Raw genomic sequence first — 13355 nt, forward strand, 5'->3', positions numbered from 1 at the left:
AAGTACAACCATCTGAGACATAGCCAACTAAAGGGAGACATCCAAACCTTTCACAAACTTCTGAGTCTTCTCAGACTCAATGAAAATACTATCATAGGAATATCTGGACAGGGAAAGAAAACATGGTCATAATCAGCAACTGTCATGAAGCCTTTCTCCAAATGATCCAACTCATTCCGCATCCAATCCCTCAAACTATAAGACATGAATCTCTCCAGAAAGGCCTCAACAAACTGATCCTATGACAACACAGGAGCATCAATAGGCCTACAATCGACAAATAATCTCCACCAATCTCTCGCAGAATATCTCAAATGATAAAAGTATAAGCGACACTATCCACGCGGAAAAAGAGAAACATAACTCAGAACACAAGGTATAAAAGAACTTCGCACGACAAAGAATAAAATGAGGGAAGTTTCTAAAAACATCTTATAGCAACTCGAAGAAAGATACGAACATCTACGTAAGATCTGCGAGACTCTATTAGGCATCCCGTTCTTACATCATTGAGACCAATAAAACCTGGCTGCTCTGATACCAACTTGACACGACCCAAAAATAATGGTCATGATGGCACTTGTCGCAGCGTACCTTGACAAGTAAACCTATTACCCAAACTGATATAAAAAGAGAAAAAGACAGAAATATCCCAAGGTAAGGTTTCTAGAATGAAGCCAAACCATAAAAGTAATCATAACAATGCGAGAAAAACTTATCCTAAATACCAATCATGTCCAAAACCAGGTGTCAACTACTAATACAATCTAAGAGTCAAATACATCAAAAAAATTAACCATAAAAGAATAATATCTATCTTCGAATACTAATAAAGACATACTATACTCAGAAGACAGAGTTGAACTTCAGACGCATGAATGTCCAACAGCTACCTTGGAAGATCCAACAATCGCCCGAGTTAATTAAACTGACGCCCATTCGAGCGAGGACCTACACCGAAAAGATGCAGTAGGCATGAGTACGGTTCACTTATACTTAGCAGGTATCATAGGTCGACCAAGCAAAGAAGTAAATAAAGGATACAAAATATACACTAAGGGCATGTCACCTATAATAAAAAAAATGTCCCCTAATGATAGCCCACAACGCTTGCACTAACTGTTCTAATATATCTCATATGTATTGCAACATCACACCAAGATAGAATAAAAGTACGTATATATCACATATAAGAAGAACAAGGGGGAACATGCATATACAAGATCATCAAATACAAGTAAAAGAAGATAGGATAAATGCATAGATGACAAGTCAATATGGAAATAACACACAACATAACACAATAAAGTAAGTGCAATGTATATGATAAAGATGATGATGATGATGATGCACGAGGTCATCGCACAACCTCCAGGATCATCGGACAATTCCTTCATATACCTACGGAGGCAAACCTCCCAATGCAGGACCCATGGGGGGTTCGTCAACCCATATACTATCCACATATCTCATATCTCTTTTTCGACGCATCCCTCAGAAAGAGTTTTATAAGGTGTTACAATATCTCCTTTCCGGCACATCTCTCGGGGGGAGGGGTTAAAAAGGTGTTTCTAGTGTTTCTTAGATGTTTCCACGGTGGTACTAATATTGCATAAATGAGTATGACATGAGGATGAAATGGTCACAACCAATCACATTGAGTATTTTTACAACCAACCACAATGATATATTTTCACACCCATGTGAGCCAATATCCACTCATTATTTCAGTTATATCCATGGATTTTCACATGTCTCATATGCCAAATAAAGTATGAATATAATAAAAATACACCAATGGTACCATATTAAGCATTTTAAAAGAACAATACAATTATTCATATTTATTCAAGACTATTAATATCACATAGGACCCCACACGGTCACACATATCCCATAATAACTCAATTTCGATAATTACATCACATATAGACCCCTACATGGGAACAACACATAATTAACCATTTTTCATGATTAGTTTCCACCCTTAACTTGCATTTTTGTATTATCATTTACTACCCAATCCAGTCTGAAAGAGTTAAGCCATAACCTACATCAAAAGCCAAAACCTATCCACTACACTTCGAACCCATGACATTACTTTTCATGAAAACTATTGAACTCCACTAAAAGCATCAAATATGAAATCTACACACTAAAAAAAAAATCAACGATACCCATATTGACTTCTTTTGATTAGGGGTTAACACGGACCCCCAAAATGGATTTTTGAAAAAGAAGGAAAAAATAAAAACTTTATTTCAAAAAAGTGTTCCTCATATTTCTAGGAACCTATAGCTTAAAACCCAAGTTAAATAGAGTAAAAAAACGAGGTTCAATCGAAGAAAAATTATTTTTGAGCTTTACCGGGTAAAATCTTTAAAATTCGGGTTAAAATCAACAATTAAAGTTGTTTAGATGGTTAAATTGATGAAAATCTAGTAATTATAAGATAAAGATATTATTCAAGTGAAAAGGAGTAAAAATAAAATTTAAAATCAAACCCTAAGATTTTGGGATTTTGAAAATTTAATCAAGAAATTACTAAGAAAAGGGTCAATTCTTACCTTAAATCCGTGATGAAACCAAGAAATAAGCGTTAATCTAGCTTCCCAAACTCCCACAAACTTTACTTTTAAGCTCCCACGCTATTTTAGGGTTTAACTCTTAAGAGGCGAGATGAAAAATGAGCAAAAAGGGTCAAAAAAGAGGTATTTATATTGCAGAATTTTTTATATTTGCACCAGATTTTTCCCTTCCAATTCACCCTGAATTTTGACGGGGTACCCGAGATTCGTTCACAGTCCAATTCATGCAAAAAAAATATGCAACCATATTAAATTCAATGTTCCGGATGCGATGGAGACATCGGATTTTCAAAAAATATCGTTTTAACAAAGTTGTCTCCGAAATCCGAAATTACAATTTTCTAAATCAAGGATCGAAGTTAGATTTAAAACCCGTGAAATCATACAAAATATGCTAACACCCTAAAATCGATATTTTGAATCTGCTGACAAAGACGAATTTTTCATCTGAGGTCGTTTCGATCAAATGTGGGTCACACACTCATATTTTTAATTTTTTTAACTTTTTGACCAATATGTCAAATGAGCTCGGGTGAACTAGGACCTGAACCAAAGGTCTGCCTAGTCTAAAATTGATATTCCATAGCTGATGGAGCAGTCCGTTCGACCATCCATCGCATGGATCAAAAGATATCCACATAAGACTGTTGAAGCAATCAAAAACCACAATATCACATAACTGATACCAAAATGCATCGAAAATCATGTCAATCACTCCCACACCCCAGAAATACCATAATACAACTACGAGGAGGTGTAAAATAATCAAATCACATAAAATCATAAATTTTATATATTTCATCAAATTTCATACACACATACACACACATCACATTCACATGTATATTACCTCATAATACAACACATTCATTATATTCTGATGAATTATCGATTACATGTGCATATCACATCATTATAACTCCAATAGCATAATATTATTACCTCAATTGTATGATATAAACATATTCATTATACAAAAAATTATATTTAACGTAATTTATTTATTTTATTTAAAATATTTCTTAGTATAATTATACTTTTTTACAAAATTTAAGTTTAATTGATTTTTATTATTATTATTATATTGCTTATCGACTACGTGTAATGAGTGTAATTTTAAAAAAAATAATATAATTGATTTTACATATAATAATTAAAATATATTTTTTTAATAAAAAGTGACCTCAAGTGGTTGTTTTGCAATTTTTTTTTAATAAAAAACGATCACAAGTGGTCTCTTTTAAAAAATATTTCTTTTTTGATTTTTTAAATAGAAAAGCGACCACAAGTGGTCGTTTTTATATAAATATTTTTGTTTAATTTTTAAAGAAAATCGAACACAGGTGGTCTCAATTTATTATTTTAATAAAATTGCGACCACTAGTGGTCGCAATCTTAAATAATTTTTTTTATTTATTTTTTAATTCCAAAAGCTACCACAAGTGGTCACTTTGTAACATATTTTAATTTAATTTTGAAAAAAAAATTTACCAAAAGTGGTCGCTTTTAAAAAATAGTTTTCAATTATATTTTTAAAATAAAAGCGACTACTTTTTTAAATTATTTTCTGGTGCAGTTTTTTAAAATCAAAAAGCGACCACAAGTGGTCGCTTTTTAAAAAAATACTCTTTCTAAAGAAACAATAATTAATATAAAAATTATTAAATGATTATTTTATAATTTTAAAGAAAATTAAAAAAACAACCACATGTAGTCACTTTTACTACGACCACAAGCTGTGGTCGATTTTTGTGATCGAAAAAACTATTTCTTTTAGTAGTGTTCCTTAATTGCTCATATTTCGCAACAAAATTCAACAGAATACATGAGACGCATGCACACACACACATCACTTACTATCGACTACCAAGTTCTAAATATGTAGTATATACATAACATATACATTAGTATATAATTACACCATACACAATGTATGCATATTATTACCACAAGTGGTCGCTTTTCCAACATATTTTCTTTTTAATTTTTAAATCATAAAGCGACCACAAGTGGTCGGTTTTTATAAATAATTATCTTTTATTTATTTATTTTTGCTTTTTTTAAAATTTTTTTGATTTAGTTTTTTTAAAGAAGTGGTCACTTTTTCAAAATATTTTATTTATTTATTTTTTAATCAAAAATCGATCACTTGTGGTCATTTTTTAAAAAAAAAAAATTTAATTTTTTTTAATAAAAGTGACCACAAGTGGTCGATTTTTGCATAATATTTTAAATTCATTTGCTAATGTAAAGCAACCACCACTTGTGGTTGCTTTTACAAAATATATTTTTAAATATAGAAATACAAATAAAATACACAATAAATACATTGGAAATGGAGAATTTGAGATAAACTAAAATTTAGATAGATCCAAGGACACACTATAAATAAGGTAATTACAATTCTTATACACTTTCATATCTGAGAATACATCATATTTATCATTCAATACTGCTAAAGCTAAAAATACACATAAAATTGTTGGTTAGTGTTGTAGGGGCTGAGTTTGATGTTGTTCGAATTGATTCTGGGATGGAATTGTCAGTTTGCAATTTTCTCCAACACTGTTGTTCTCTTCCATCAGTGTTAAATAGCACCTTCAAAAGCCCAATTAAGATACTTATAATAATTGAATTTGAGCTGAAATCATAACCTATAATTGTATTTTCTTGCTTCGACCCTTCTCGCTTCAACTGGAATATCCAAAAATCTTTGAATCCACAGTGAAATGGTGGCTCTAAGAAAAAAAAAATTATAATGGAGAAGAAAACAAACCATTCACATAATTAAAATATGAGAAGAGGCGATTGTAGAGTGACTGAATTATATAGACCATTCACAACTAAATCTTTTGGTATCTTTCAACTTCTCTGAAGGAGGAAGAAAAAATTTTCTTTTGCATAACAGGTATTGTAATGATTACAGGCTTTTGTTATCCTATAGAGAGTTTAAGGCATATTGAACAAAAAAAAAAAATAAGGCACTTGTTATCATACAGTAAATTTGGTATAAATCGTATAGCCCGGAGATAAATAGTTATGAATAACTTAAAAAGATTATCAAAATTAGGTGTAGATATCAATAATTAGCAATTAATTATATGTTTTAACGATAATTTTGTCAATTGTTGTTAAAAATGATATTTGTAATAAACATCTAATATATCAGATGTTTATATCAAATGCCACTATTTTAGCATCATTTTCGCTAAATATCACTGAAATCAATGAAATTTACATTAAACATCATAATATATTCGACGTTTGCATCGAATGTCACTATTTTCTCGACTCTTTTGCTAAATGTCGCTAAAATCAACGACATTTTGCAACAAATGTTCTTATTTTATTGATATTTTTGATCAAATGTCATTGTTTTTACGACATTTGATATCAAATGTCATTATTTTACGACAATTGTTCATAAATGTCAAGAAATTCTTCATTTTCTGACATTTATTTCAAATGTCGACAAATAAATGTCGTCGTATCTTCATTTTCTTGTAGTGCCAGCACGCGATGGGGATCATGCTCTGTAGGGCCTGGCGTGCATTGAGCCTTGTGTCGTGCAGGTAGGGGCCTCGCGATGGGTCTCGCCACAACCCCCCTGGTTTCCTGACGAATTTTCCAAAATTTTAAAGTATCCATTGAGGCATTTTGGTCCTTATACATTTAAATATCTCCCTAATATTCTAGTACATTTTTGCTAATTGGGATTCACCCTAAATCAACATCAGAACATTCTCCTCTCCCTATCTAAGTCAAGAAAATTAGCAAGGTCTGTAGGAGAGTCCAAGGTTAAGTTTTGTTAAATTTCTCTCTATCAAAAGTATGTAGAACGACTTAAAATTTATGAGGTTTTAAATTATGTCCTTTAAAACTCTTTTTAGTATTTAAGTTGAGGGATTTGTTGGTGTAATATAGCCATCGCCACATTCTTACCACTAACTCATAAGATTAAAGACAAAAAATAATATGGTAGATAATAGACAAGTAAAATGTCAGAAGTTAAGAGAGTTATCAAAATATAATGACACCACTTTGTTCACTTTATGTCAATCAATTATATAGACAAGTAAAATGTTAAAAGTTAAGAGAGTTATCAAAATATAATGACACCACTTCGTTCACTTTATGTCAATCAATTATCATGCAATTTAATCTTAATATTAAAATGCACCAATAGGATTTCACTTAACTACAAGTGCATGCTTTCAAATTTGCTTTTATGTCTCAATTATGAATTTTTGTTAAGTATATACATACTAGATTGTGATGAACAGAATGAAGTTGTGATTGGTTTTCTTTACGTAATTATTCATGTAGACATGTTTCGAAGAGTATTCCTCGTATTAATTTTACTCCGGTTTAATATGGTGTTATTTGAACACAATTGAGTAGTTGAGTTTCTTTTAAGATTTTTGAAAGAATCTTGAATGAGAAATGTCTTTGCCTAAAATATCACATTGAATTGAAAGAACATTATTATATGACCTTTAAACTTCTTTATGGTGGTCAATGAACCGTGGCATGTAAGAGATTAAAGAGAGTATAATATGACTCATGTGACATGCAAGTTTTTGTATGACGGTACCAAATCAGAGACGGTCATTCAGAGATAGAATCAATTTTCAGAAAAATTTAATGTTTTAAAGAGACTAAAATAAGGGCCTAAAGAGAGTTAGATGGCTAACCGAGAAGGCATGAGCTGAAAAGCTTATAACCCAAAATCAGATTTTGCTGACACGATATTTATTATGTCATGAAATACGGATAATCATTGTATACTTACTTTATGCTATTGGTACACTAGACTTCAGTGACTCTAATCCTCGCGGCAAACTTGGATTTGGGGCTTGGCTGACGAGTTAAAGCCGAACCTCATATAGCCCGTGGTATTTTCGAAGATGTCGAGGACACCATCTAGCTCAGAACTATAGAAATTAGACTAGTATCCCAGAAAGCAGACGTTTAACTCATAGTTTGTGTTTACACTTTACACTTTGCTAAATTGGCTTCTAACCCCATGATGTGTTTTATTTAGAGTTTTTTCTATTATTGCTATTTAATTGATATTTTCTTTGACCATTCTACATGCCAATACATTTGAAGTATTGATCGCCCTCGGGCAGTTGCATTGTCTCATCATATAGGTTCTAAAGCATAGACTAGTGGACCAGCACAACAGTTGGATCTACCGAAACATCAAAGTTGGTGAGCCGTCCATCCTTCGGAAGACATTTTATTTGGACATTAGTTTTTTTCAGTTTTATGGTACGGCTAGGGCCTTGTCCCAACCTAGACAGTTTATTCATTAATAGAGGCTTCGTAGACTAGATTAAACAAATGTTTTGTTATGATGTTAGTTTTAAAACTTGTTAGTTAGACTTCCTTAACTTTCTTTATATACTTTCCACAATTTATATGAATTATGCTTTTGATAGAATTCTAAGGAGTCTTCTCGGACCTTCATGGTTCGGGATATCCATTGTGGTCAGGGCCTCGACTCGGGTCGTGACAAGGTTAGTATATGGAAGTGTGTCATAAGTGGGTAGAAGTTCATTATCTTGTTGTGCTATTAGTAGTCGTAGGACTAGTGTTATAGCTCCTTGTTCTTCCCTTCAATTTTTGTTTATATTTGTGGTTTTGTGTGGTTTGATAATAATATTATTTTGTTGTAATATTGTTCTATTAGTATGTTGTTTTGGTTTCTATTATCATTGTGCTTTCATTACATATTTTTGTAGATTGATTTTGTCTTGAGCCGACGATCCATTAAAAAATCCCCTCTACTTCTCTATGAGGTAAAGATAAGGTTTATGAACGCTTCAATGGATGAGGTTGAAGCAAAAACTGAGAAAGCGAAAAGGATCGAACCCAAACTAAGTAAAACAACAGTTGAAACAACAATTCGACATACAACTTCCGGAGAGAGAAATATTCTGATGAACGAGAACTGCAGAAGTTCCTATGTAAAACTTAAGGTGTTTATGGAAATGTAAAGTTGGAGAATTTGGAGGATTAACAAGGCGAAGAGAGGTATAATGATGGGGAATTGGAACTGGGAAAGCAATGACATTGCATTAAAATTACTAGAAATCATGTCGCTCTTTTCTAAGGTGGAAAAATATATGCGTCTGAAGGGTTCTTTCGGGAGGAAAATATTTTTTCAGCAAATGCTTTTCTATATTTTTTATGTTTGGTTGGACAAAATTTTGGGAATATAATTTTCCTTGGAAAATTTAATCAAATAGTATTACCAATATCTTGTAGGTAAATTTGAGAATTATAAATAAATTTAACATAAATGCTAGCAATAAACTGATAGTTTGGTGGAATAATACCTAACTCTGATCTTATTGGTGAAGGTTCAATTCCGATGTTGTAACCTCTCCTCGTTTTCCTTTCTCCTACCTCTAAAAAATTAGTAAAAGAAAAATTGATAATTTAGAAGGTCGATAGGATCTTAGAAAGAGAGAGTTGAATATAGGACAAACATTTTTCAAATTTTTGAATAACATTTGGAAATTATTAATACAGTATTTGTTTTACAATTGATTCATTACTATTGTAACTTCAAATTTGAAATAGATAATTTAATAAAGTTTTAAAGTAGTGAAATAACAAGTGTTTATTGAATTGCCTTCAATTTTTAGCTTGAATGAAACTCATGTGCATATAAGCAATATTGAAATACTTTTGGATTTCAACTTTATTTTTTCTTCCAATTTCAATCAAATCATATATAAACATCTATAATCGCCTCAAAATTTTTTAGACGAAATACATAGATTGTGGACTTCCTAGCCTTGTCGAAAATAGAAAAATCAACTTCATGACCTACTAAACACATGATTTCAATTTTAAACGATCATTGAACACATAAAAGATATCTAAGCAGAACACTAAGCAAATATAATTCTTAAAAAACTGAACAACATTTGAAGTACTGCTAGCCACATTGAAGACCAACAAACAAAGGGGGAATAAAAAAATACTCTCTTTGTTTCATATTAGTTGACCCTTATAGACTGAACACACCAATTAAGAAATAATAAATAGAGATGCATTTTATATATTTATCTTTGTATGTCTTTTAAATAACAATAATCAATGCAATGATTAACAATTTAAATTTGATATTACTCTGTCTAATGCATTATATATAGAACATTGAGTATTTATAATTAAAACTAGCAATAATGATTTATTTTGATTTTGAGAATTTAGATAATTTATGCATCTTTTAATAATTTTGATAACTATGAATGTATTTAGTATTCCTACAAAGAATAAAATGGAAAACATATGTATAAAATACTCTTGATTATAGAACTTGAACAATTAAATTAAAACAAACCTTTTTAGAAAAAAAAGCCAATTAATACTAAATGGAGGGAGTAGTAGCTGGCCAATAGCTAAATTCATTACATGTATAAGTAAATATATAACTTGTCAACCCCCATCCGCAACTAAAATCCTTAATGCTTCGTGCAATCTTTAGGCAAGAATGAAACTTGTTTAGCCACAAGATCATACCCAATTAAGAAATTTGCCTGTGCCAAGTTCCCAAAAATAGCCATTGCCTCATCAGGCACAATTGTAAGACAAATCAAACCTTCATCCAGTTGTGTAAATACATTCGCTGGCGACAACTCTACATCTGCATTTGCAAAATGTGCGACAATCTTAGGAGCATTGATAATATCATTCTTAGAGGCGTAACATAGATTAAAAAACCCTGACGTGTCGTGTTTTCTAGTAGCATTAATCGAAGCCACCAATGTTTTCTCCAATTTCGCGTAAAATTCGTGAGGGAAATACCTAAGTAATGTACCTGAATCGATTAAAATTTTACCTTGAGTGTTGGAACTAATTTTAGAAGATTTGAATGGCAAAATCTTGTTTCCAATGCTAATACTTTCCAAAGTTAGATAATATAAACTTTGTCCCGGTATCAAGGGAGTTGAAATGACTCCAGGACCAGACACAACCGCATTGTCACCAAAACTGATGTGACTAGTTGCATTGGAATCAATTGATAATAATTCCATTGGAATCAAACAATATGAGAATTTCCCTTTGATTTCTTGATGTATTTGGTTAACAATTGAGACATCGCCACCAGCTAATCCAATGAGGCCAGAAGTGGTATTAGAGAATCCACTATTGTTATGTCCACAACCGAAGGCAATTTTAGGAATTGAGACATGTTTACCAGAAGTAGAAGAAAATCTGAAAGTTTCAACAGAAAGATCACCTAATGTAGCGGATCCATCAGCATAAGTCACTTTATAATTACATGTATTATTGTTACATGGAGTCGGAGACCATACTTGTTGACAAAGTTTAGTATTACAGCTAATTGTTTTGTAAGAAGAGCTATTCTTGGGATTGAAAATGGGTCTTAACTGTTTGAAGCATTCAACACAAGGCTCACATTGTATCCATGTCAAGTCACTACCAGTGTCAAGAATGACAAAAGCGTCTACCGGGGGAGTTCCAATTGAGATTTTCATGAGGTATTCACCATCGCTTGCAGTAAGAGTCGATTGGATTGGGCTAACACATGTTTTCTTAAACAAGGAAGCCCGGGAGGATGATCGATGGACGGCATTTCGAAGCCGTTCATATGGAGTATTTGATGAGTCATAAAAAGGTGAAAGAGGAGAATCACGGTGGATAAGATCGACAGTAAAGCCACTTACACTTTCACGAAAAGAAACCAAATAAAGATAAAAGAAAGATAAAAGAACTAAATGAAGGAAAAGAGTGAAACCTTTAGTAATAATCACCATGGGTAAGGTTTTGGAGAATGATGATAAATGATGAAGAGGAGACAAATGATAAGTACCATTTTATAGGTAACAAAATTTAAGTCAAGAGACTAATATAGGAATTAATTAAGTAAAAAGAAAACGAATAAGGGAACAAAATTGTATGCTAGATTAGTTATGGGAATCATTGACTAAAAATAATAACTAAGGGAGAAAGTTTGATTTTGTTACCATTACCAAATATAAGAGTATGAAGTGGGACATTTTGGATAGTTGACTTTCACTTTCCATAGAAGACATGGATATATAGTTATGTAATTAAGAAAATACTAAATCTATTAGATTCATAACATATATACTCCTTATTTGCCTTCCATATTTTTTTTTGTTCTTAAGAGATATTTTCATTAAACATAAAGTCATTACATTAAGAGACTAGCCTAGGCAATATAGTACCCATTTCATCTCTATCAAATACACGAATAATAGAAGTGGGTAGATTAGGGTACATTCTCAAGCTTCTAAAATATTTAGCTCACATCTTTCTTTGCTGTCTGGTCTGCAACTTCATTTGCTTCCTGAAAATGTGCTTGATTGTTGCCCTTCTTGCCTCATATACTAGTTATCTGCAATTGTCAATTAAGTTTTGGTAGGAGCAAGAAGTATTAGATGTAATGAGTTTCCCTGTAGTACAATTTTTATCCGGGAATAGTGCTAGTGCTTCCATATATATGTTTGTGGCATAGTATCATGTAACACCCCGCACTTTCGGGCTAAAGTTAAACCGTCTTTCCTACGTTCATGGACCCAAACTGTAATACCCCGTACTATTCTTAACTTAATTCAACTTTTAGTTGCATACTTAAGGGGCTTAAGGCTCTAAATTTTCACGAAGTGTTGGGGGCTTAGTTATCTTCAAGACCCCTAAACTTCGAGGATTTATATTTTGACCTTCCTGTTCCCAAGATGATATTTTTTGAGTTAATTCATGTTCAGGAATGTAAGAAGTATGTATCGGGGGAGTTTCAGATTTTTCGAACAAGGTTTAGGTTACTTTTGGATCACGAATCGAGCGAATCACCGTGATAGGGCCGCATAGCGGTGACATTCCCCTTTGGCTCGTACATAGCATCACGGTGAAGGTGTTTTTGTCTAGTTCTTGATTTATAATTTGAATACATGTGTCACGATATTTATCCTAGTGTGTGAAGTGCTTATTAGGTGAAACATGTTCATAAAAAATCACTTAGAGCAAAGTTAAGCTAAGAGTTTTTGATTTGTCCAAAGTTAGGTATTCGATTCTACAAGGGTCAATTTCAAACATGTATAACTTTTTATATATGTAGAATTTTTGTAGCTTAGAACCCACCAAATTGTAGATAATTGAGTCGGCTTTCCAACGATATCGATTTTGCCTCAATTCGATACCTGAGTAAAAAGTTATGACTATTTTCGCCTGATCTAGTAAGCCTCCACGCAAAGACCGCATCGCAGTGGGCATGCAAAACACAGTTACGGATTTAAAAATATCAGAAGGGAAATTGGGACTTTTTCTCCTCAACCCAATCGTTCATAAAACGACTTGGGGCATCATTAGGACATTATTTGTCTGTCTTCTCCAATTAAATCTCAAGAAAAACCCTCCCTCTTCCCAAGAACAAATTCAATCCTTCCCCCCAAGTAATGTAGAATTCAAGCTTTCCAAGATCAATAATCTTCAAGAAAGCATCAAAATTAGGGTTCATCTTCCAAGTTAAAAAACTTAAGGTACGTGGGGCTAGCCTAAATTTCATGGGCGTAAATTTTATTTTTTTTACAAGATTTAAAGTATATGTATATGCACGTATTATGAGATTTCTTTTGAGAGCATGCATTGGGAACCCCGATTTATGATGAAATCTTGTTTAAACCGAGGGGGTTTTCCCTGTACTTTATTATGTTCTTGTGTATGGAAGTTATACGTTTGGACAGTTATATGGGAGCAAGATTT

The 13355-nt window shown here is 32.2% G+C and overlaps 1 protein-coding gene across 1 annotated transcript; it reads right to left on the minus strand.

Moving 5' to 3' along the window:
- Positions 1-10020: 10020 nt before the first annotated feature.
- On the minus strand, positions 10021-11386 carry LOC107879669 (aspartic proteinase CDR1-like). Its single transcript, XM_016726647.2, has one exon. It carries the CDS (start codon positions 11384-11386, stop codon positions 10070-10072), a length of 1317 nt encoding a protein of 438 aa, XP_016582133.2. The 3' UTR covers positions 10021-10069.
- Positions 11387-13355: the final 1969 nt, after the last annotated feature.

The sequence above is a fragment of the Capsicum annuum genome, chromosome 1, assembly GCF_002878395.1.
Source record: "Capsicum annuum cultivar UCD-10X-F1 chromosome 1, UCD10Xv1.1, whole genome shotgun sequence".
NCBI classification, from domain to species: Eukaryota; Viridiplantae; Streptophyta; class Magnoliopsida; order Solanales; family Solanaceae; genus Capsicum; species Capsicum annuum.